The following is a 27,257-nucleotide window of genomic DNA, read 5'->3' on the forward strand; positions in this document are numbered from 1 at the left end:
TACATTATAAAAAGATGAATAAAAGCACCGTAAAAATTGAATGGTATCTAATAAAATAATATATAAAAATTATTATTAATTAAATTTAATAAATTAATATATTTATATTATCTTAAATTAATTAATTTTAAAAAAATAAATTTAAACTAGATAATATATATATATATATATATATTTGTTTTTCTCACTGTTTTTTTGTTTTAAACTCCTTTTGTTTTCTCAATTTGTTTTTTGTTCTCGTTTCCTTTTGTTTAGATTTTTTTTCTTCTCTCTTTCTTTTTAATTTTCTTTTCACTGATGCCCGTAAAAATATTAAAAATCATGGAAACATATAAATATACTTAAATTCCAAGAAATGGAATAAATTATAGGAAAATAGTTAAAGTTTGTGAAATAGGATAAATTTTCTTTTCTTTTGCTTATTTCTGGTTTTCTTTTTAATTTTCTTTTCACTGATGCCCGTAAAAATATTAAAAATCATGGAAACATATAAATATACTTAAATTCCAAGAAATGGAATAAATTATAGGAAAATAGTTAAAGTTTGTGAAATAGGATAAATTTTCTTTTCTTTTGCTTATTTCTGGTTTTCTTTTTAATTTTCTTTTTATAAACTTTGTACGGTTGAGATTTGGGTATGAAGCAAAAATCTCATGTTATGTGCCTTATAACGCAAATTTAAGATGAGTTTGTGCCCGAGTCAAACTTCAGAATGGTCCGCAATGGTTGATTAAGTCTGAGTACTTACAATCAAAATATTACAGCTAATTCTTGTATCTCATGTCGTGGTTATAGATATGTCATAAACTTAATTTTTATTTTATAATTATATCGACGTTATATATTTTCTAAAAAAGAAATACATGTTAAAATATTTTGCACCACAAAAAGAAACGTCGACACCGTCTATAATGGTTTTTGTTCTTAACACAGGTACGTACATGCGGTGCCCTTTTTGACTTGACAACTGAAAGATGCATCGAAATACATACAGTAGAGGAAAAAGAAAGTATATATTGTACAAATAAATCTCAAAATAAACATAATTTAGTTAGAAGATATTTCTTATTGTTTAATAAAAATGAACAATAAAAATGATTAAGTGAAAAATGATATTGTTGCGTCGCTATTTGCAATTATGTTATCATGATATATTCACATATGGTTTTTAAAATGATTTTTAAATTAATATTTTTTTTAAAGAAAGAAAATAAAAGAAAAAAGAAAGTATAAATTGTACCAATAAATCTCAAAATAAACACGTATGGTCAATTTAATTTGCCTCCCTTGGTATTAACTATAAATTAATAGCGGAGGAGGTTTTATTTCATTCCTCCTTAAAAAGCACTATTTATTAAAATAATATTTTATTTTGTGGAGTCACTACCGCGCGAGAAACATTGACAATTACACAACGTGGTCGTGACAAGTACGTCCAAATATGAGCTGGCTAAAATTTGCTAATGGCTCCACAAATACTAAGCATACGCATAGTTGCCATCAACAGCAATCTTCATGAGAATGGCAAAGCAGAAAAGCTTCTTTTGTTTTCTTTGCTTTCTCTTGGTTATTCTGTGGAGTGAGCAGGTGACAATGGGGAAGGTGATTATACGAGCAGGGGTGGTTCTTGATATGAACTCAGCTGTCGGAAAAATGGCAGAGAGCTGCATATCTGCTGCAGAAACTGATTTTTATGCTAGGAATGCTGATTATCGAACTAGAATCTCTCTTGCCACCAGGAATTCCAAAGGGGATGTCGTGACAGCAGCATCTGCAGGTACCACTTCCCTGAATATTCACACACGAAATCGAACACATGATCACACGACAAAGAGAGAAGTGGCCAGTACTGGCCACTTTTGTCTTGTGTTCTACCTAAAACGCACTGTATATGTAAAGATCATTACAGCAAGTATTCAGATGCTTTATTGATTTTAAACGCACTTTTGTCTTGTGTTCTACCTAAAACGCACTAGAATTGATGGTATTTTTTTCAATGATTTTTTTCCTTTTTATTGTTATTTATATATTTTCAATAATCTCATATTTAATATATATTTGATGATGTGATTGATATTGCAATTGAATTTATAAAAAAATATCTAGAATTAATTGTTTTTACATTTTCAATCGTTTTTTTTTTCACTATATCAAGTAGGGTTTTATGTCTAGTTTATCGGATTTTTTTAGTGTGATTCTACAATTTATTTGATGGTTTACTTATTTTTATTTAAATTTTTTTAAAAAAACTCTCCACATGATGTATTTTATCTGAAAATGAGTAGTAATACAAAATTAACCAAGTTCATTGCCTACGTTGCACAAGGAGTTTGTTGAGAAAATTCACCATCCAAAAATCCTACTTCTTAATTTTCTGTCATTTTATAATTAAAATAAGATTCATCAATCAACAACATTAAATAATCAATTACATAAATCAACACCAAAGTTTTTAATTACTTTGAATACTCGAGATATATCGAAAAAATCTCATTATATCTCAAAACTTTCACTATCAACTCAACATATAATAGAATTACAAAGTATTCTTTCCTTTTCAAATCAAAGGGATTAACTTATTCTTGGAATACAAAGATTAAAGAGAAAAAGTGGATAGAAATCAACATCACTAGCTATACTTTAATTTTCTATGTTTACTCATACATGTGCATAAAAATTATTGGTTCATAATTAATTATTTATTTAGTTTTAATTTGAATGTGTGGTGGTGGTGTGAGATCTTAACAAATCTTCTCCTCATGCACCATGTGTGGAGTTTTTTTTACCGGCAATCAGCTTGAAAGTTTTAATTTGATGGGCTCTGCCAAGCACGCTTATCTTCTACAGAACTCAAACTTCTCTCATAGGAGAAGCTTGATTATCAGTTTTTATATATTGTTATTGATATGGATATTTCCAACAATTTAAGACTTCATTTTCATACCATTTTGAATCCATTAATATCTAATTTTAATGTACTTTGATCGAGATAATTGATAGTATGATGCTCACTAAAATGAATTGAATTTTGGATGTCACAATGCAATTCAAAGTTCTTTTACATCAAGATCAAATTCATATAAGAACTTCTTTATCCTTAACAACTATTTGTCATTTTCAATAAGAACAATGTATTCAACCTCTGTAGTGGATAATTCAACTATTAGGCCAAGTTCATATTTTTGCAACATTAATTGTTATGAAACTGCTTCCATGCAAAAGTCATTAAGTATCTCGATGTGAATTTTTTAAAATCAACATCACTAGATATACATATATTTGTGTATCCATCTACAATAAGTTTATCATTTTTAAAACATAGACTAAAACTAGAAGTGTATTTGAGATACTTAAATATCCATCTTATATTGTTTTTAACATATCTCTCATGAGATAGCCAAAATTTCTCTCATTATTTTATGTCACTAATAATCTTTATGGAGAAATTTGATGTCAGACAAAAAAGTCAGAATAACCAGGATGGAATTAAAAAACCACAGTAGCTCTCCCAGCACAACCTAATTTCTGATAGATTAAGGGTAAAAATAGTGTTATCCCTATTAATATCCACATTTAAATTAGTTTGTATCCACATTATCATTCACGGTAAAATTGCCATAACTTTTTTTTTTTTTTAAAAAAATTGAAATATGTTTTGTCGAATCATGCCCACACTTAATATCATGCCATGCTTTCGCTAGAAATAAAGTTCATTTTTACAATTTAAAATATAGCATATTTTAATTAAAAAACTGACTTTACAAAATGCAGCACTGGATTTAATGAAAAATGAAGAAGTTGAAGCAATCATAGGGCCTCAAAGATCATCAGAAGCCAAGTTTGTGATAGAGCTTGGAGCCAAGACACAAGTGCCAATTCTCTCTTTTTCAGCTACTAGTCCTGCTCTCACTCCAGTTCAAAGCAATTACTTTATCCGGACAGCTCAAAGTGATTCCTCTCAAGTGAAAGCCATTGCCAGCATTGTCGAAACTTATGGTTGGAGGGAAATTGTTCTAATCTATGAAGGCACAGAATATGGCATTGCTTTGGTTCCATATTTGCTAAATGCCTTGCACGCGATTCGTACTCGAGTTCCCTATGAAAGTTGCATTCCATCGTCTTCCGATGACACTGAAATCATGAGCGAGCTCCAAAAAATAAAGAAAATGCAGGAAAGCGTGTTTCTGGTGCACATGACAGCCTCCATGGGATCCAGACTATTCTTGCTCGCCAAAAGCGCAGGAATGATGAGTGAAGGGTATGCATGGCTCGTGACAACAGGATTGTCCACCTTACTAGATCCTGTGAACGCAAAAGTAATGGATTCTATGGAAGGTGTCTTAGGTGTAAAGCCATATGTACCAAAATCAATAGAACTTGAAGGTTTCAAATCAAGATGGAAAAAGAATTTCAACTCTGAAAACCTCTTTGGTTTATGGGCATATGATACAGTTTGGGCGATAGCAATGGCAGTGGAGAGGGCTGGCATTGTGCATTCTAGGTTCTTAAAACAAAACGCAAGCAACAGGTCAGTTGATCTTGCGGCTTTGGGAATCTCAGAAATGGGGCCAAGACTCCTGAAGTCCATATTAAACACTACATTTGATGGCTTGAGCGGAAAGTTCCAGTTGGTTAAGGGTGAGATGGCACCTTTCGCCTTTGAAATATTCAATGTGGTGGGGAGATCAGAGATGGTTATTGGATATTGGACACAAAAAGGAGGACTTTCTCAGAGCTTGGATAGCAGTAGCAAAATAACACACTCAAATTCCAAAACCAAACTGAAGCAACCAATTTGGCCAGGACGCGCAATACAACAGCCGAAGAAATTGAGGATTGGGGTTCCAGTGAGAAGCAGTTTTATCGAATTTATAGAAGTCAAATGGGATCAGCAGAACAATGAGACTAATATTTCAGGCTTCTCTGCACAGGTTTTCTTTGCAGTGCTTGATATATTACCATTTCCCCTTCCGTATGAATTCATACCCTTTATGAACAAAAGCAGTAGGAAGAGTGCCGGGACTTACGATGATCTTCTTCGGCAAATCAAATTTCAGGTCCGTGTTATGCTACTTAAAATCCATTTTTCTATTTTAATTTGCTGTAGTATAAAGCTTAAAAGTTCATAAAAAGAGTGACCTTGTATTGTTTGTCTTTCAGAAATTTGATGCAGTGGTTGGAGATACAACGATAGTGGCTTATCGCTCATCATATGTAGATTTCACCTTGCCTTACTCGGAATCAGGCATAACAATGGTGGTTTTGATGAAACGCGATGAGAGGGATAACATGTGGATTTTCTTGAAGCCACTAAGCCCGAAACTTTGGTTAGTAACTGGACTAGCCTTCTTTGTCACAGGTTTAGTGGTATGGTTGCTCGAACACCGTACAAACAGAGAGTTTAGGGGAACACCAGAGCAACAACTGGGCACAGTTATCTGGTTCTCCTTCTCAACACTGGTCTTTGCACATAGTAATTAACTTCTCTAACTTTCGTGTTTTTGTCTTCTTTACTTTCTTTTCATAATTGATTACAAGCGCAACTAAAATGAAATTCTAATGTATGAGCATGAATCATTTTTATTTTATTTTGCCGTAATAGGAGAGAGGCCAGAGAACAACCTGACAAGATTTGTCTTGATCATATGGATATTTGTGGTACTTATTATATCTCAGAGTTACACTGCTAGCTTAGCCTCAATGCTAACAGTACAGCGGATGCATCCCGCATTTGTTGATGTCAAAGAGATCAAGAGGAATAATTACTTTGTTGGACACCAGAAAGATTCTTTTGTGAAAGATTTCCTTAAAAAAGAATTACTTTTCAATGACACGATGTTGAGGGAATATAGCACTCCAGAGGAGTATCACGATGCGTTGTCTAGAGGGTCTCATAATGGTGGTGTGGCTGCTATCTTTGATGAAATTCCCTACGTTAGACGCTTCCTTAACGACAAGTACCGCTGCTCTAAATTTCAAATGGTAGGACCAACCTATCAAACCGATGGATTTGGCTTTGTGAGTGACTCTCTCTCTCTCTTTCTGAAGTCGTTAGGTTTTAAGTAGAACTCCATGATTATCAGGCTACTTATAATTAAGGCAAAAGTGATTAGCCATTGTTAAGCATGTATATAACTATTACAGAACTTAAGCAGTGAGTAAACTTTCTAATCAGCTCGATCTATATATTTTCTTCTTCTTTTTTTCATTATAGGCCTTCCCACTTAACTCCCCACTAGTCTCTGATTTCTCAAGAGCAATCTTGAATGTCACTGAAGATCATGATAAAATGGAAGAAATTAAGAGGAAAAGCTTTGGTAGGGAAATCACCTGTGAAGATCAAGGAGCTGAAACCTCTTCAGGTGGTCTAAGGTTGTCTAGCTTCGCGGGCCTCTTCCTTATCTCTGGAGTTGCTTCCATATCTTCGCTCCTGATATATATCATCAGGTTCCTTCGCTCAAATTATCCTGCTTCAAACACAATGAATGAACAATCCATGTGGCTGAGAATTCTTGAGGTAGCAAAGCGTTTTGACCAGAAAGATCCCTCCGTCCATCATCTTAGGCGAACTGAATCTAGAGTTCACCCTGTCACAGGTCCTGAAAGTATTGGAGCCTCACCTGAGACTGGCAACGTGCATGAAATGACTTCCAATGAAGGAGCCGAAGATGTTGGAGAAAATCAAAACCATAACAATCTTACCTCGGGGAATAGTGGTCCAAATTTTATTGCCTCCAATGCAGATACTGTTGCCCCTAACACTCCGGAAAGAAACCGAGCTTTACCTGATGCTGCCTATGCGCATGAAATGACTTCCGATGATGGAGCCGAAGTTGTTGTTGGGGATCAAAACCGCGGGAATCCTACCTCAGTGAACAGCGGTACAAATACTAACACAATGTAGCCCATAATAACCAGCTGTACATGAATAATGGTGAGCCACCATCCATTCACCAATGCTGATTGAAAGTTAACATATGATGTCCTTGTGGTATATATTATGTTTATGGCAATCAGGTCATTGAGGAATTCACAGCTACTTCATGACTAGGATTTTTTTTTCTATTTGAAATACAAACCATGATTTAAATACAGCATTACTCTTTTATATATATATATATACACACACACCTCAAATACAAACCATAAGAGGTCATTTGAAATTACATTTTGATGTATTTTAAATAAAATATACTTTAAAAAGTAATTGCTACCACACTTACAAATATCCTATAAGTAGCACGAGCTTATGATCTTTTATATATACTTGAAGCATAAATTAAGCACTTCAAATGCTAGACTTCAATCTTCAGTGATCATAAGTTGATTGTCATTTCGGTGGTTAAGGATGGTGATTTCACAACAATGATGCTATTCAATTTTTGACTCATGTTTTGATAAATTTTTAGAAAATTTTAAAAATAGAGAAAAACAACAAAAATCCAAAATAATACGTTTTTTTATATATTTGCATCGTTTTTTAGCGTTTTTAGCATCGTCTCAAAAGAATTTAAATTTTCAAAGATCTTTGGAACGCGTTCAATTTTTAACGTCATTTTTAAAATCATTAATTTTTCTTATTGAGTCGATGTTGATATTGCTTGTTTTTAAAAAATATAAAAAAAATAAAAAAAATCAAAATTTACAAAAAAAAAAAAACTTGAGGGACCAAGTTTGAGACCTAGCAACATTTTTTCCTATAAATAGTAGCCTTCAACACATACAAAAAGGAAGAGGTAATTTTGCACAATTGAGAGAATCACAGAGAAACCCTAAACCAAAAAAAACCCTAAAAACCATAACCCTTTCTTCTCCTTAACCCAAGCCGCCGCTCATCTCCCCTCAGCCAAAAACAAAACAGAACCGGCCGCCCCCCCTTCCCTTTTAGCAAAAACCAGAGAGAACCAGGGGAGGCCGCAAGCCTCCCTTTCCCTGTACACAAAGGCCGACCGCCCCCCTCCTTTTGAAACCAAACCAGAGTCTCTCGCCCTTCCCCGACTTGAATTTTTCTCCTACACACCGTAGCCTAGTCTTCTTCTCCCTCGGCCAACAGGCAGCTCCCCCCTCACTCTCTTCAAGCACAGCCGCCTCACAATCTCCTCCCACTCTCCCTTGCCCTCTGCCAAACAAACCAGACCCCTATTTTCTCCCTCTCACGAGACCGTCCCCGTTTCCTCTTCTTCCCACTGCACCCGAAAGCCCCCTCTCTCAAGCTCTCTGATTTCCCTCACCGACCCCCAGCAGCGGCAGTTTCTGCCCACACAAGACAGCCCCTCACTCTTGAAGGGTTTTCTGGTTTCCTGGTAATATTAGAATTATTGTTGATTAGATTTTAATAAGTCCCTGGTCTTTAGGAAGTTGTTCACAACTTTAACATGTTCTTTAGGGATTTTCTGTTTTGACTCTTTCTTGTTGCACCTGCCACGTTGTTGTAGACGTGGGCGGTTTTCTAGCTATTCTAGTTATTCATGTAAGGCTATATAATAGCCACTGTTATTCAATAAATGTTGAGATCATTCAATCCATTCTTGTGTTTGAGTTCTTTGTTTTCTTGTTCTCATTCTCAACAAATTGGTATCAGAGCCTGCACTAGGCCTGAAAGAAAAAAAAAAGGCCACAATTTTTTTGAGTAATTTTCAAAACATAGAGTGAGGGAGTGAAAAGATGGCAGCAAAGTCAAGTACCTTTGCACAACCTTGCATCCCAAAGTTTGATGGGGATTATGAGCATTGGAACATGCTAATGGAGAATCTCTTACGTTTAAAGGAGTATTGGAGTGTTTTTGAGATGGGGTATGCAAAGTCTGCACTTGGAGAAGTTTTAACTAATGCATAGAGAAAACCCTTGGAGGAGACAAAGTTGAAGGATTTGAAGGTCAAGAATTATCTCTTCCAATCCATTGACAAGTCCATCCTAAAGACAATTACTCAGAAAAAGACGGCAAAGCAGTTATGGGATTCCATGAAAGTCAAATATCAGGGAAATGCTAGGGTGCAGCGTGCTCAACTTCAAATCCTTTGCAGGAATTTTGAAGTGTTGGAGATGAAACTTGGAGAATCTGTCACAGATTACTTTGGAAGGGTGATGCTGGTAGCAAATGACATGAGAAATCTTGGAGAGAACATGTCTGACGTGAAGATTGTTGAGAAGATCTTGCGCACACTTACTGAGAAGTACAACTACATAGTTTGTTCGATTGAGGAGTCGAAATACATCAATCATCTTTCAGTGGATGAACTGCAGAGTTCATTACTCGTTCATGAACAAAAGTTTCGAAAGAATGAAGGAGATGATCATGCACTGAGAGTCTATGATGAAATGGTTGGTGGAAAAGGCCGAGGAAGAAGCAATTATAGAGGAAGAGGTCGTGGAAGAGGACAGGTATTCAATAGAGCCACGGTGGAATGCTTCAAGTGTCATAAACTTGGACATTTCCAATATGAATGTCCAACCTTGAACAAGGAAGTCAATTATGCAGAGCTGAATGAAGAGGATGAGATGTTGCTGATGTCATATGTTGAATTGCATGAGGTGAAACGAAATGATGCATGGTTCCTTGACTCAGGGTGCTCCAATCATATGTGTGGATACAAAGGCATGTTTACCACTTTAGATGAAAGTTTTCAACATTCAGTTAAGCTGGGAAACAATAGTAAAATGAGTGTGGTTGGAAAAGGAAATGTGAAGCTATTATTGCATGGAATTAATCATATTGTCAATGAAGTGTACTATGTTCCAAAGCTAAAAAATAATCTCTTGAGCATAGGACAACTTCAAGAGAAAGGTTTGGCAATTTTAATTCAGAAAGGAGTTTGTAAGATCTACCATCCAGAGAAGGGTTTAATCATTCAAACCCAAATGAGCGCCAACAGAATGTTCATCCTCCTAGCACAAACCCAAGCTCAAGTACCTGCATAAGCTCAGCCAGAAAGATATTTTCACACAAGCTCTCAAGATATCTCCTATCTTTGGCATATACGATATGACCATTTGAGCTATAAAGGTTTAAGAACCTTGCAATGGAAGAAAATGGTACGTGGACTTCCCCAATTTCCTGCCTCAAGCATGACCTGCATTGATTGTATCAATGGCAAGCAACATAGAGATGCCATGCCAAAGAAAAGCTCTTGGAGAGCAAGTCAGAAATTGGAACTGATTCATGCTGATATTTGCGGTCCTATTTCACCTGAGTCCAACAGTGGAAAAAGGTACACATTGTGTTTCAATGATGATTTTAGTCAGAAATCATGGGTGTTTTTGTTGGCTGAAAAGTCAGAGGCACTGAATTGTTTTAAAATGTTCAAAATAATGGTGGAAAAGGACACATTAATGTTTGTGAGGTGTTTACAGACTGAGAGGGGAGGAGAATTTACTTCCAATGAGTTCAATGAGTTCTGCAGACAACAGGGAATCAAAAGGCAGGTGACCATGGTGTACACTCCACAACACAATGGTGTAGCCGAAAGGAAAAACAGAACAGTGATGAACATGGTCCGATCGTTGCTTTCTGACAAAAGGATTCCGAAGACATTCTAGCCAGAGGCAGTGAATTGGACCTTCTATGTTCTAAACAGGTGTCTGACATTTGCAGTGAAAGATATTACACCGCAAAAGGCATGGAGCGGGATAAAACCCTCAGTAAATCACTTTCGAGTCTTTGGTTGCTTGGCTCATGTACACATTCCAGATGTGAGAAGAGGTAAGCTTGATAATAAAAGTTTTCCTTGTGTATTGTTGGGAGTTAGTGAACAGTCAAAGGGGTATAGATTGTTTGATCCTATCGCTAAGAAGATTGTAATGAGTAGGGATGTGGTTTTTGAAGAAGAAAAACAGTGGGATTGGGATGTGTCTTATGAGAAACAAATTCTTTTAGACTTAGAATGGGGTGAGAATGAAGAAAATAATGAGAGAGATAGGGAGAATGATGGAGGAGCTGTTAATAATGGTGAGGAGAGTAACAGTGGTGCAGAGTTTGGTGAGGAAGATAGAGTTGAAGTAAGTGAAGATGAAGAGAGAGAGAGGGGTCCAGATGAAGTAGGTGAAGATGAAGGAAGAGAGAGAGGTCCTCCGGTGTGGATGCAAGATTATGTTACTGGGGAAGGCTTATCTGATTATAAAGCAAACATGGCATTAGTTATGTCAGCTGATCCTGTTTGCTTCGAAGAGGCATTAAAGAATGAAAATTGGAGACTTGCTATGGAATGTGAGATCAACTCCATAAAGAAGAACAAGACTTGGACACTCAATGAGCTGCCAGCTGGAGCAAAAAAAATTAGAGTGAAGTGGGTCTACAAAACAAAGTATAATGAGCATGGGGACATTGATAAGCACAAGGCAAGGCTGGTCGCTAAAGGGTATTCACAAAAGCATGGCATAGACTACACAGAGGTTTTTGCACTAGTGGCAAGGTTGGATACGATAAGGATGATTATTGCTTTAGCAGCACAGAAAAGCTGGAAAATCTTTCAGTTGGATGTCAAATCAGCCTTTCTTCATGGTGAGCTAAGTGAAGATGTCTATGTTGAACAACTGAAGGGGTATGAGAAAAGGGGCAGCGAACATCTAGTTTACAAGTTGCATAAAGCTTTGTACGGATTAAAACAAGCTCCATGAGCCTAGTTTAGTCGGATTGAAGCACATTTCATCAATGAAAGTTTCCAAAGATGTGACAGTGAGCACTACCAGAAAACCGGAGAAAAGCAACGGAATTACCGACGGAAATATTCCGTCGGTAATTAATACCGACGGACATAATTCCGTCTCAAAATCGGTCGGTATATACCGACGGAATCATTCCGTCGGTAATGCCGTCGGTATATACCGACAAAATATTTCCGTCGGTATATACCGTCGACTTCACCGACGGAATATACATTTCGTCTGGAAATACGCAACGGCATGGTGACGTCAGGCTATTTTACCGACGGAAAGTATCGAGGGATTCAAATTGTGATAGTCGTACAGTGACGTGGCGATGTCACCGACGGCATCACCGACGGCATCACCGACGGAATTAATCCGTCGGTGAGTCCGTCGGAAAAAGCCATTATATGCACCCACCTGCCGACACTCTCATCCTCTGTTTCTCCTTCTTCTTCTTTCCCATCCCACCTCTCCCCTCCCAAACTCCTCCCAAACTGCAGCCAAACACCCATCCCAAACTCTCCACTATTCTCAACACGAGTACTCAAGTTTCTTATATCTTGTACGTGGTCACAATACCCGTTTCTTGTAGATTTTATCATTTTTTTGTAAGTAAATCTATCCTTTTTAATTAGTTTTAATATTTAATTGTGAATTTTATTTTTTTATTATATGTATTTTGTTAACGTTTGTACTTGTTTAATTGTTATTTGTCAAAGAAACTTGTAGTATGAATGTATAATTTTGTAGTTGTTATAGGTTGTTTTAGATTTTGTCAAATTATATTTGTTTGTAAATTGTTGAAATTTTGTTTGAATTACACCGAATTAAATGTGTCGTTATGATGAAATAAATAATTAATAGCTTATTTAAGTGTCTTGTTTAATTATTATCAATTATATTTCGAAGTTGTGAGTAATTCTGTAAATTTATATATGTATAAATTTGTATGTATGAACGTTGATAGTTGATAATTGATAATGAATATTTAACATAAGTGTTGTTTTAGTTTGTTGGATAATGTCGGGGAAAACCAATATTTTTGTTATGTTTTATAGAGGTTCAATAGAAGTCATGGATGATCGTTCATGGATGTATCGGAACTCACCCCAAGGATTGCGGAGGATGGATTATTGTAACGGTGTCCAGGGTTTTATTAATTTCGCAACATCTATTCCGAGGAATTTTACTGATGGCGGTATTAGGTGTCCATGCAGGAAGTGTAAAAATTTAAAGTTTCTGCATCAAGATGTTGTAATGATGCATCTTCTAACCAAAGGGTTCATGGAAGATTACCTGTGTTGGTATGCTCACGGAGAACTATTTGTTCCTGATGAGAGCATGGAAGAACAGGTGGTTGGGTCAACTTCTAGTGCTAGTAACATGCATGAAGTTGGAAATGAGAACAGTAATCCTTACAGGAATATGGTTATGGATGCAATGAGAATGAGTGAAGATAATGTCAGGGGATGTCCAATCGTAGAAGAAGAACCTAATGCAGGTGCAGCAAGGTTTTTTGATCTGTTGAGAGATTCTGACGAACCATTATGGGATGGCTGCACGAACCACAGTAAATTATCAGCGGTAGCACAGGTGTTCACCATAAAGTCAGATCACGGGTTGAGTGAGGCCGGTTATGACAAGATTATTGAATGGGCGAGAAGCATTTTACCTGAAGGGAACAGGCTGAAAGAGAACTTCTATGCTGCCAAGTCCATGATGAAACCCCTCGGTTTAGGATACTAGAAAATTGATATATGCCCTAACTTCTGCATGTTATACTACCTTGAAAATGCCGAGATGACCGAGTGCATGACGTGCGGGCATTCCCGTTACAAACCCAGAACTGGTAGAGGGAAGACTCTCGTGGCATATAAAAAACTTAGATACTTCCCAATCACACCTAGACTGCAGAGATTATTCATGTCACCAAGGACTGCTGAGCACATGACATGGCACCAATCACACCATGCGGTTGATGGAGTGATGGTTCATCCTTCTGACGGTGAAGCCTGGAAACACTTTAACAGTATGCATCCTCCCTTTTCAGCTGAATCAAGGAACGTGCGTCTTGGGTTGTGTACAGACGGATTCAATCCATTCGGGTCATTTGCTGCTCCTTATTCTTGTTGGCCGGTCATACTGACGGTTTATAACTTGCCACCGGGGATGTGTATGAGGCCGGAGTTCATGTTTTTATCTATGGTCATACCAGGTCCGAGCAGTCCGGGGCGGAATATAGATGTTTGTCTTCGTCCGTTGATTGATGAGTTGACGCAGTTGTGGTCCTCTGGAGCTTTGACTTATGACATCTCGAGGAAACAAAATTTTGTTATGAGAGCGGCTTTGATGTGGACTATCAATGATTTCCCAGCTTATGGAATGGTTTCTGGTTGGAGCACGCATGGAAAGCTAGCATGTCCATATTGTATGGAGAACAACAAGGCATTCACGCTAACAAACGGGGGTAAAGCTTCTTTTTTTGACTGTCACCGTCGTTTCTTGCCACATAACCACAGGTACAGAAAGAACAGAAAGGATTTCTTTGTTGGCAGGGTTGAAAATGATGTTGCACCCCCGCGTCTTTCCGGTGAAGAATTGTTTGATGTTGTGTCAGAGTACGGTGAAATTGTGTTTGGTCTCCAATCAGGTAAGCAGAAGTTTCCTGGTTTTGGTTTGACCCATAATTGGGTGAAGCGAAGTATATTTTGGGAGCTTCCTTATTGGAAGACCAATCTTCTCCGCCATAACCTTGACGTCATGCACATTGAAAAGAACGTGTTTGAGAACATTTTCAACACCGTCATGGATGTGAAGGGGAAGACAAAGGACAACATCAAGGCTAGATTGGATGTAGCGCTGTTCTGTAACCGTAAAAATATGGAGTTGGTTTGTGATGGGTCACGGGTCGCAAAACCAAGAGCAAGCTTCGTGCTAGAGAAAAACGCACAACTACTAGTCTACAAATGGCTTAAGAGTCTGCGTTTCCCCGATGGACATGCCTCGAACATATCAAGGCTGGTTAATACGGAGGAATGCAGATTATATGGAATGAAGAGTCATGACTGCCATGTGTTTATGCAAACACTCATCCCATTAGCTTTTCGTGATTTGTTGCCAAAGGGGATATGGGATGCACTAATGGAGATTAGTCATTTCTTCAGAGATATATGCTCCAGCAAGTTGAATGTTGATCACATTGAGAGGCTTGAAAAGAATATCGTCGAGACTGTCGCACCCTCGCGAACGAAGCGCGGCGTCGCGGCGAACCCTCGATTGATTTCGGAGTCTTTTGTTTTGATTGTGGATAAAGGGAGTCGCCACCTAGTATTATGGTCACTAGGAAACCTAACTGGTCTTTCAGAGATTCTAAGGCAAGGGACTGGTTGCGTAAAGGGAAGGTATTAGCACCCCTAGTACGCCCTACCTAAGGTAAGCTGCTTGGTGTTAATTTGGTTTGTTTTATAATTGCTATGGTGTTGGTGTTTTCTAATCCCATCAATTTTCCTAGGTTTGATTCAAACTAAATTTATTAAGATAGAAATCCAAGGAGATTCCATGTGCTTTAAAAGCTCATTTTTCCCTTAGTATTTCATACTCTTACGGCTCGTAAACCGCGGAGTAAAAAAAATTGAAATGTCCTCGATTACAATCAAGGCTTCTTTCAAGGATGTGTAATGACTTATTATTCCTAGAAAAATATTTTGGATATTAACCACTTTGGGTTTCTTTATCCAAACATTAACAGCTAATAATAACAAATTATTCCCAATAATATTTTGGATATTCATCCCTTTGGGGTTTCTTTATCCAAACATTAACGGTGAATAATAACAAGTTATTCCCAATAATATTTTGGATATTCATCCCTTTGGGTTTCTTTATCCAAACATTAACGGTGAATAATAACAAGTTATTCCCAATAATATTTTGGATATTCATCCCTTTGGGGTTTCTTTATCCAAACATTAACGGTGAATAATAGATTAATTCCCCCCAAAATAAGATTTTTATATTTTTTTTGGAATATTGGCCAATACCCTTTGGAGTTTTACAAACATGTTGTAAAATCCAGAAATGCAAGAAAATAATTTTTTGTTGTGTTCAAAAAAATCCATGCGAAAACACATTTTCGAAACTTCCAATATTTTTTTATATAAAAAGAACATTCAAAACATGTTAGAGTATTGGCCGTATGCAACACATAAAAAAAACATTTTTTTTAATATATATGTATATTTGTCACATCGCGTCGAAAAACCGGATATTTTAATACGGGATTGATATATTTTTTTTTACAACAAAAAAAAATCCAGACCTTGAAATAAATATACCAGAAAATAAATCTCTTTCCCTTTCTTTTATTTTTTATTTTTTTAAAAACAAATAGGTCCGGCCGGGTCACTTGCCCAAGCAAGTGACCCGGCTGGACACATACAGCTTAATGAAAGCTGGTGAGTTACTGTTCAAGTGAATTAAATTTCACTTGAACAGTAACACATGCAACCAAAAAATGCATGCAGAACTGAATAACAGACCTCGAGAAAAAACGAAGGAGCTGCAGCGATGTTGAAGGCGTGCTGGCTGGTCTGTCCATGTTTGTCTGTTCCAGCTCTTTTCCTTTTTGTTCTCTGCTTGCGTCGGTCTCCTTTCTGGTCAGGCAGCGGCTGGAGGCGAAGTGGAGGGAGACGACTGGTTGCTGCTCACGAAAGACGTCCCTCCTCGCTGTTCACGGTGGAGCCAGGTTTGCCGCAGCGCTGGACGTGTTGCAGACGCGGTGCTGATGAGGACAAACTGGCAAGGTGCAAGGCTATCACGGTAAAGGGCGGCGTCTCTCAGAAAGAGATTCAACAGCCCAGGGGGTGCACCTTCTCTGTTTCTAAACCGAGAACAAATGGAAGATGGCGGTGTGGCTGGTTTAGGCGGTCAGTTCCTGGAGAGAAAAATAAACATGGGCAGGGAGTGGTGGATACTAGTCTAGGTTTCGCCAAGGAAAGGGGTATGTCTGGTTTGTCCTTGGCAAAGAAAGGGAGGCTGGCCGAGAGATGGAATGGGGACCAACGGGGAAAGGGAGAAGAAAGGAGCTGAAATGGCTGGCTGGCAAAGGGAAATGAGAGGTGACTTCTGTGTAGAGAAAGGGAGGGGAGAGAGTGCGGCTGAAGGGAGAAGGGAAGCTTGTGTGCAGAGGGAAAGTTTTGGCTAAGGAAGGGGCAGTGACGGCTGTGAGAGGGAGAGCGCTGGGTCTCAAAGTTTGCTGGGGAAAGCAGCAGCAAAGGAGGAAGGTAGGAGGCTGTGTAACAGAGGGGGGAAAATGAGGAAAACAGTGGAGGCCGGTCAGGGCATACTGGTTTTGGCGAGAGAGAAGGAAAAGAGGGCGAGGTGGGGTTTTGGGTGAGAGATGATTCTCTGGTTTGTTTTGCAAAGGCAAGGGAGGGGAGGTTCTTGGTTCTGCAGGGAAGATGGAGATGGGAGTGGTGGCTTCGTTTCGGCTGGTATAAAAAATCAGGTTTAGGGTTTTGTTTTTTTCGTGGTTGCCCTAAAATTTTCTCTTTAAAATTGTTCTATCTAAATTTTCTCCACCTCATGCATATAGCTGGATGTTCACTTATATAGAAAATCTCTACACATTCTATTTAAGGAAATATTGCAATAATTATTACAGAGATTGTCTTCTATAACCAGCACCAACAAATCCTATATATATGGTATTTTTTATTGCAGTGATTATTTTCCATAACCAGCACGAATCAAATCATATATCTATGGTATTGCAGTAATTATATATGATTCAGTAATTATTTCCTTGACATATTGCTTCCTTAACCCTGATGCTCTATGGTAACGCCACATGTAAACCCTTATTATTATTATTTATTTATTTTTATTTATTTATTTTTTATTTGAAAATTTATCAAAATATGGGTCAAAAATTGGGTAGCAACAGATGCCCCCTCTTTACAATGCTTACGAAGCAAAACTCCTCAATGTTTTGCATAGTAAGCTTGTAAAGAAAAAAAGTATTCCTTACTTGCTGAGTGATCCACTCATCCAAGGACTTCACTTTTTTTAAAAAGAAAATGGTCTCGTTATCATGGGTGACCTGCTATTTTTTTTTTAAAAAAAGAAAATCGGTCTATTTTCACGGGCGACCTGCCCACGCACACTCTAACCTGGTCTATTTTCAGGGGCGACCTGCCCACATACTCACGCTGGTCTATTTTCACGGGCGACCTGCCCTTTTGAGGGGGTTAACCTAAGATCCTATCTGGCGATCTCCTTTAACCCGAAGTAAAGTCGGTGTGTAGCTCGGTCAACCTGAAATCCCATCTGGTGATTCCCTTTAACCAAAGCTAAACTCTGTGTGTGGTTGGGTTAACCTGAGATCCCATCTGGCGATCTCCTTTAATCCGAAGCAAAGTCGGTGTGTAGCTCGATTAACCTGAAATCCCATCTGGCGATTCCCTTTAACCAAAGCTAAACTCTGTGTGTGGTTGACTTAACTTGAGATCCCATCTGGCGATCTTCTTTAACCAAAACCAATACAAAAATGTGTGTGTGGTCTTATTATGACGGGTGACCTACCCAAATGAAAGATGATCTTATTATGACAGGTGACCTACCCAAATGCAAGATGGTCTCATTTTAACGGGTGACCTACCCAAATGCAAGATGGTCTCATTGTGATGGGTGACCTACCCAAGTGGAGAGAAGGGAAGAGTGATCTCATTCTTATGGGTGACCTACCCAGGGGAAGAATGGCCTTATTATAATGGGTGACCTACCCAGGTAAAAAAAGATGGAGAATGGTCTCATTCTAATGGGTGACCTACCCAAAAAATGGTCTCATTGTGATGGGTGACCTACCCAGGTGGAAAAGAGGAAGAGTGGTCTCATTCATATGGGTGACCTACCCAGGGGGAAGAATGGCCTCATTATAATGGGTGACCTACCCAGGTAAAAAAAAAAATGGAGAATGGTCTCATTCTAATGGGTGACCTACCCAAAAATGGTCTCATTATAATGGGTGACCTACCCAAGTGGAAAAGGGGAAGAGTGGTCTCATTCTTATGGGTGACCTACCTAGGGGGAAGAATGGCCTCATTATAATGGGTGACCTACCTAGGTAAAAAAAAAGATGGAGAATGGTCTCATTCTAATGGGTGACCTACCCAAAAAATGGTCTCATTATGATGGGTGACCTACCCAAGTAGAAAAAGGGAAGAGTGGTCTTATTCTTATGGGTGACCTACCCAGGGGGAAGAATGGCCTCATTATAATGGGTGACCTACCCAGGTAAAAAAAAGATGGAGAATGGTCTCATTCTAATGGGTGACCTACCCAGAAAAAATGATGGTCTCATTGTGATGGGTGACCTACCCAGGTGGAAAAGGGGAAGAGTGGTCTCATTCTTATGGGTGACCTACCCAGGGGGAAGAATGGCCTCATTATAATGGGTGACCTACCCAAGTAAAAAAAGATGGAGAATGGTCTCATTCTAATGGGTGACCTACCCAGAAAAAATGGTCTCATTGTGATGGGTGACCTACCCAAGTGGAAAATGATGGTCTCATTATGATGGGTGACCTACCCAGATGTAAGAGAAAAGGATTTTAGAAAGGGGTCTTAATATCTGGAGACCTGCCCGTTTTATTTTTTATTTTTATTTTTATTTTTATTAAAAAAAACTCCACGCTTTTGCTAGGGAATGGTCTCAAAATCAGATGACCTTCCTATTTCAAAAAATTTAGAAAAACTCACGTTGTTTTTTTTTCAAAAAAAAAAAATGGTCTCAATATCGGGTGACCTGCCCGTTTTGAACTTCAAAAGAAATCATCTTACCTCGAGGAATGAAGCAGCGCCGCTTCACAATTACTATCCTTTTCTGTAGTTCCGATGACCTATTTTCGGAAATATAGGTCCCTCCTTTCCGTTGTGGACTTCTTCGAGCTCCTGTTTCCATTTGTTTGTTCGACCTATCCTCTTGAACTGGAATATGCTCCACGCGCTATATTTCCTATCCTTTTCATGCTTGATGAAGAGATCTCCAGTTCCTCATGGGGCCCTTTCTTGCTCCATTGAACGTTGCTTTGTGTTATACTTTTACCGATGTTTTAATTGTCTTTTCCATTTTTTTGAGAAATTATTTTTAAAAGGAAAACTCAAAAAAATTGGTTTTGTTCATGAAAACTAAAACTTTCAATGCAATCATCATATTTTGTTTTAAGTAACTCTCATAAAAGGTGTTTCAGAAGTTCTATGATGATACCACTTTGGGCTTTGGTTCACTATAGACTCCTACGTGCACTTTTTGCCCCCAGTATGGTGTGCAATACCTATCAGGTTTAAATTTGGTTTGGATCCCTCGAATTTGAGAATTGATGGAGTCATCTCCTTAGTCATGCGTAAAAACAGTAAAAGATTTTGAATGCTATGAGATCATGCGTTTTATGAAGAAAAGGTTCCTTACAGAGAGAATTCATGGCCGAACTTTATTTTATTGATCGGGAAGCATAGTATTTCTTTATAGAGTCAGCATTCACAGGTCTAACTAGATCTTCTCCATTCATTCTAGATAAAAATAAAGCTCCTCCCGAGAACGCTTTTTTTACCACGTAAGGGCCCTCATTGTTTGACACCCATTTATTCTGATCTTCTTATGGTAAAAGACAATATTTTCTTCAGTACAAGATCTCCTTCGTGGAATCCTCGAGGTCGAACCTTCTTGTCGTATGATTTGGCCATCCTTATTTGATAGAGTTGATGATGCCAGATTGCGGCTATCCTCTTTTCACTGATCAGATTCAACTGTTCATATCTAACCTTTGCCCATTCTACCTCTTCTAGCTCAAAGTCTATCAATACTCTCAATGAGGGGATTTCTACTTCTAAAGGCATCACCGCCTCCATTCCAAAATACCAATGTATACGGGGTGGCTCCTATTGAGGTTCGGACTGCGGTGCGGTACGTGTGAAGGGCAAATGGCAACATCTCATGTCAATCCTTGTAGGTGACTACCATCTTCTAAATAATCTCCTTGACATTTTCGTTAGCAACTTCTACCACACCATTCATCTTTGACCTATATGGCGAGGAATTGGAATGCTTGATTTTCCATTTAGCGCAGAGTTCTATTATCATCTTGGCATTGAAGTTCTGGGCATTATTAGTTATAATCTTTTCTAGTTGACCATATCGACAGATCAATCTCTTTTCATACATTTCTTCACCACTTTTTGCCTCCAAATCATCCAAACATCTCAACAAAGTTCTGTCAGATGATTTCTTATACAAAATTTCCCTATCAAGATAGAAATCCATTACCAACCTCCTCAAAGTCTTCTTGTTGATTTTGGATGCCCCCATGGGATATGTCTGGTTTTGGATGAAATTTTTAATATCATAGTACCAAGGGTTTTCATCTATTTCTCTTTCAACTGAGCAACAATGAGCTGGGTTATTTCTGGTATCAATGTGTACCGGTTGTACCTTGTGCCCAAAGTCTATTCTAGCCATAGAAGCTAATGTGACCAAAGCATCAGCAAAATGTTTTCCTTCCATTCCTAAATGGGTGAACTTTATTTCCTCAAATTCTCTAGCCAATTTAGACAGGTATTCTTGGTAAGGTCTCAACTTCTCGTCCTTGGCTTGCCCTTTTCCTTTCACTTGGCAAATAATCAAAATTGAGTCTCCATACACATCTATCTTTCTAATATTCAGCTCCAATGCCACCTCTAAAACGAGAATGCAAGCTTCATACTCCTATGTTGTTATTGCACCCAAACCGCGACTTAACTGAAACCGGATACTATTTCTTATCAGGAGAGATTAGCACTGCCCCCACTCCGTTACCACAGCACCATTAAAGTACATAATCCACCAATATGATTTCCCTTCCTCGACTGAAAGCACATCTTCATTAGGAAAATCAAATTTTAATGGCTCATAATCTTCCATAGCCTGGTCGGCCAGGTGATTGGTAATAACACTCCCTTTCATAGCTTTCCTTGTCATATATACTATGTCGTACTTAGCCAGTAGAACTTGCCATTTTGCAATTCGGCTTGATAGATAGGGGTGGATTCAGTAGGTATTACTTGATTTTCCCGAAAGCTTCTTCACACTCTTATTCCAAATTCCGAGATTCTTCTTCCTTAACAATCGAAGATTGAGTCACAAGTCGTGGTTAATTGGGATATAAATCGGGTAATGTGATTCAGTTTTCCTAAGAACCCTCTTACATCCTTCTCAGTCCTAGGAGTTGGCGTAGATTGAATAACCTTTACTTAACTAGGGTGCACTTCTATTCCTTTATCACTCATCATAAATCCCAACAACTTCCTAGATTTCACCCCGAATGAACACCTTACATGGTTAAGCCTCAACTTGTACTTCCTTAGTCTTTCAAATAATTCCTTCAATATTTGGAAGGATTCTCTCCCTCTCTAGATTTAGCAATCATGTCATCCACGTATACTTTAATCTCTTTCTGTATCATGTCGTGAAATAGAGCCACCATGGCCCTTTGGTAGGTGGCCCCGACATTCTTTAACCTAAATGACATGACCTTGTAGCAAAAGGTTCCCCATAGTGTTACAAAGGTTTCTTCTCCTTATCCTCTTACGCCATTTTTATCTTATTGTAGCCAGAAAATCCATCCATGAAGGAATATATGGAGTTACGTGCTGCATTGTCAACTAGCAAATAAAGGAAAATTGTCTTTAGGGCTAGTTCGGTTTAAGTCCCTAAAGTCCACACAAACTCTAATTTTATCTTCCTCTTCGGCTACTACCACTATGTTGGACACACATTGCGGATACTTAACTATTTCTAGAAAACCAGCATTCCACTACTTTTCAATTTATGTCTTTACCTTGATCAAGTCATTCAGATTGGTCCTTCTTAACCTTTGCTTAACCGATTTGCATCCTTCTACTAGTGGTATCCTATACAAACCAGGCATATCCTTTGTAGGACCAGGAAAAAAAAATCTATATAATCTTGGAGTAGTGCAATTAACTTTTCTCCTTCTTTTAGGGGTGATCAAAATCCTTATCTTCAACTCTCTCTTGATTTTTTTCATTGCCCACATCTATGGTTTCAAATTCCTCTTTAGCGGGTTTCCAAGCTTGTTCATGTTGTTTTTGTGAATCCCCTAATGTTATTTCCCTCTCATTGTTCTTCTTCTACAACTAATATGTATTCTTTAAAGTTCGGCCATTCATTCTAAGTGTAAAGTGCAGGTGTTGTTATGAAAGATCCGCTTTGAAAACGGAATGTGATGTGTAAAAACATCAAGATGAACTTTTGAAAATGCATAATCTTATTAAAAGGAAAAGTTTGGCTAAAAAAAACAAGGATAAAATCCAATTGACATTTGGAAACTCGATTTAAAAAGGTGAAAAAGGCAAACAACACAATATCATGATCAAACAAGCATTGTTGATTAAATTTTGAACACCAATGGAGCTTCTTGGGTCTCCCAATTCTAGAACATCTCTCCCTTGGTTAGCTTTTGAATGAAGGTCTTGAGATTCAAGATGTTTTGAGCTTAGGCTTGTTTGGATGCAAAATGATATTATGGAGCATACATCCTAAGGATAGGTTCTAGTTTCTTTATATGAGACATAGGGTAGGTTTACTACTTGGTCTCTAAAAAGGGTCTCTTGCTGTCCTAGTGATCACCCTCGTAAAGGCAATATGGGGGTTCAGCAGATAGTGGGATGGCACGTGTACCAATCACTATCAGTCTAAACACTCAGCAAAGAGTTGGGGTTTACAAAAACTTAAACCTTGACTCAAGTCATAAGGCAAGCTGCTAGTCCCCCACTTAACTTAAAGTTTAATGTGTGTGCTCTCCAAAAAGAAAATAATAGTAAAGTGATGAATGACTACATCATGTATGACAGAATGTAAAGATGCATGTTAAAGCTTTTAAACAAATTATCATTCATAGTAAAAAAACAACACATAGCATAATAACAACAACAATTACCAAGCTTAGTCCAAGGATCCCCAGTGGAGTCGCCATCCTGTCGCACCCTCGCGAACGAAGCGCGGCGTCGCGGCGAACCCTCGATTGATTTCGGAGTCTTTTATTTTGATTGTGGATAAAGGGAGTCGCCACTTTGTATTATGGTCACTAGGAAACCTAACTGGTCTTTCAGAGATTCTAAGGCAAGGGACTGGTTGCGTAAAGGGAAGGTATTAGCACCCCTAGTACGCCCTACCTAAGGTAAGCTGCTTGGTGTTAATTTGGTTTGTCTTATAATTGCTATGGTGTTGGTGTTTTCTAATCCCATCAATTTTCCTAGGTTTGATTCAAACTAAATTTATTAAGATAGAAATCCAAGGAGATTCCATGTGCTTTAAAAGCTCATTTTTCCCTTAGTATTTCATACTCTTACGGCTCGTAAACCGCGGAGTAAAAAAAATTGAAATGTCCTCGATTACAATCAAGGCTTCTTTCAAGGATGTGTAATGACTTATTATTCCTAGAAAAATATTTTGGATATTAACCACTTTGGGTTTCTTTATCCAAACATTAACAGCTAATAATAACAAATTATTCCCAATAATATTTTGGATATTCATCCCTTTGGGGTTTCTTTATCCAAACATTAACGGTGAATAATAACAAGTTATTCCCAATAATATTTTGGATATTCATCCCTTTGGGTTTCTTTATCCAAACATTAACGGTGAATAATAACAAGTTATTCCCAATAATATTTTGGATATTCATCCCTTTGGGGTTTCTTTATCCAAACATTAACGGTGAATAATAGATTAATTCCCCCCAAAATAAGATTTTTATATTTTTTTTGGAATATTGGCCAATACCCTTTGGAGTTTTACAAACATGTTGTAAAATCCAGAAATGCAAGAAAATAATTTTTTGTTGTGTTCAAAAAAATCCATGCGAAAACACATTTTCGAAACTTCCAATATTTTTTTATATAAAAAGAACATTCAAAACATGTTAGAGTATTGGCCGTATGCAACACATAAAAAAAACATTTTTTTTAATATATATGTATATTTGTCACATCGCGTCGAAAAACCGGATATTTTAATACGGGATTGATATATTTTTTTTTACAACAAAAAAAAATCCAGACCTTGAAATAAATATACCAGAAAATAAATCTCTTTCCCTTTCTTTTATTTTTTATTTTTTTAAAAACAAATAGGTCCGGCCGGGTCACTTGCCCAAGCAAGTGACCCGGCTGGACACATACAGCTTAATGAAAGCTGGTGAGTTACTGTTCAAGTGAATTAAATTTCACTTGAACAGTAACACATGCAACCAAAAAATGCATGCAGAACTGAATAACAGACCTCGAGAAAAAACGAAGGAGCTGCAGCGATGTTGAAGGCGTGCTGGCTGGTCTGTCCATGTTTGTCTGTTCCAGCTCTTTTCCTTTTTGTTCTCTGCTTGCGTCGGTCTCCTTTCTGGTCAGGCAGCGGCTGGAGGCGAAGTGGAGGGAGACGACTGGTTGCTGCTCACGAAAGACGTCCCTCCTCGCTGTTCACGGTGGAGCCAGGTTTGCCGCAGCGCTGGACGTGTTGCAGACGCGGTGCTGATGAGGACAAACTGGCAAGGTGCAAGGCTATCACGGTAAAGGGCGGCGTCTCTCAGAAAGAGATTCAACAGCCCAGGGGGTGCACCTTCTCTGTTTCTAAACCGAGAACAAATGGAAGATGGCGGTGTGGCTGGTTTAGGCGGTCAGTTCCTGGAGAGAAAAATAAACATGGGCAGGGAGTGGTGGATACTAGTCTAGGTTTCGCCAAGGAAAGGGGTATGTCTGGTTTGTCCTTGGCAAAGAAAGGGAGGCTGGCCGAGAGATGGAATGGGGACCAACGGGGAAAGGGAGAAGAAAGGAGCTGAAATGGCTGGCTGGCAAAGGGAAATGAGAGGTGACTTCTGTGTAGAGAAAGGGAGGGGAGAGAGTGCGGCTGAAGGGAGAAGGGAAGCTTGTGTGCAGAGGGAAAGTTTTGGCTAAGGAAGGGGCAGTGACGGCTGTGAGAGGGAGAGCGCTGGGTCTCAAAGTTTGCTGGGGAAAGCAGCAGCAAAGGAGGAAGGTAGGAGGCTGTGTAACAGAGGGGGGAAAATGAGGAAAACAGTGGAGGCCGGTCAGGGCATACTGGTTTTGGCGAGAGAGAAGGAAAAGAGGGCGAGGTGGGGTTTTGGGTGAGAGATGATTCTCTGGTTTGTTTTGCAAAGGCAAGGGAGGGGAGGTTCTTGGTTCTGCAGGGAAGATGGAGATGGGAGTGGTGGCTTCGTTTCGGCTGGTATAAAAAATCAGGTTTAGGGTTTTGTTTTTTTCGTGGTTGCCCTAAAATTTTCTCTTTAAAATTGTTCTATCTAAATTTTCTCCACCTCATGCATATAGCTGGATGTTCACTTATATAGAAAATCTCTACACATTCTATTTAAGGAAATATTGCAATAATTATTACAGAGATTGTCTTCTATAACCAGCACCAACAAATCCTATATATATGGTATTTTTTATTGCAGTGATTATTTTCCATAACCAGCACGAATCAAATCATATATCTATGGTATTGCAGTAATTATATATGATTCAGTAATTATTTCCTTGACATATTGCTTCCTTAACCCTGATGCTCTATGGTAACGCCACATGTAAACCCTTATTATTATTATTTATTTATTTTTATTTATTTATTTTTTATTTGAAAATTTATCAAAATATGGGTCAAAAATTGGGTAGCAACAGAGACAATATGCAAACTTGAGATGATATTCCCTCCATCATTTTTTGACTCAATGGAGCATCTACCCGTACATTTACCGTTTGAGGTAAAAGTTGGAGGACCGGTCCAGTACAGATGGATGTATCCATTCGAGAGGTTAGATATTACAGTTGCTATGACATTTATAATTAAATGTTTTTATTTTAATGTTTTTAATTGATAATTTATATATATATATATATATATATATATATATATATATATATATATATATATATATATATGCAGGTACTTGTTCAATCTTAAAAAAAAGGTTAAGAACAAGGCGCATGTTGAGGCGTCAATATGTGAGGCGTATATTGTTGAGGAGATCTCAACATTTATCTCATACTATTTCGAACCTCATTTGAGAACGAGGATAAACTGTGTTCCACGACATGATGATGGTGGTGAAGTGCATTCAAGTGGGAACTTGTCAATATTCTCCAATCCTGGACGACCCACACCTAAAAATGCCGTGAGGGGAAGATATTTGTCTGAAATAGAGTTCAGACAAGCACACAATTATGTCCTATTTAACTGTGATGAGCTGAGACCTTTTATTGAGTAAGTAGATGTTCGACTTAAACTTTGTCAAGAGTGTACTATTTATGTTTTGTGATACCATACACTCATATACTTTGGAACAACCTTGCAGGCAACATCGACGATACTTACTGTCCAATAACTCAAAGCTGACCGAATCCCAGATCTTTCAATTACAAGATGAACAATTTGCCACATGGTTTAGAACACATGTAAGTCCTAGCACAAACTCATTATCTCTTGCAATGTAATTAATTGTAGTCAATGTTACATAATATCCGTTTATTGATTATTGTTGTATTTAATT

At 38.1% G+C, this 27,257-nt stretch overlaps 1 protein-coding gene across 1 annotated transcript in view; it reads left to right on the plus strand.

Annotated features, from left to right (window-relative positions):
• The first annotated feature begins 1,578 nt into the window (after window positions 1-1,578).
• The window catches only part of LOC112323292 (glutamate receptor 2.8-like), a 96,202-nt gene continuing 70,523 nt past the window's right edge, over window positions 1,579-27,257 (plus strand). Inside the window, exons 1-2 of the mRNA XM_052453867.1 lie at window positions 1,579-1,777; window positions 3,772-4,291. Of these exons, the coding sequence (XP_052309827.1) occupies window positions 1,594-1,777; window positions 3,772-4,291 (704 nt within the window). The 5' untranslated portion in view covers window positions 1,579-1,593. The remainder of the gene's footprint in view (window positions 1,778-3,771; window positions 4,292-27,257) is intronic.

The sequence above is a fragment of the Populus trichocarpa genome, chromosome 6 (genome assembly GCF_000002775.5).
Source record: "Populus trichocarpa isolate Nisqually-1 chromosome 6, P.trichocarpa_v4.1, whole genome shotgun sequence".
NCBI lineage: Eukaryota > Viridiplantae > Streptophyta > Magnoliopsida > Malpighiales > Salicaceae > Populus > Populus trichocarpa.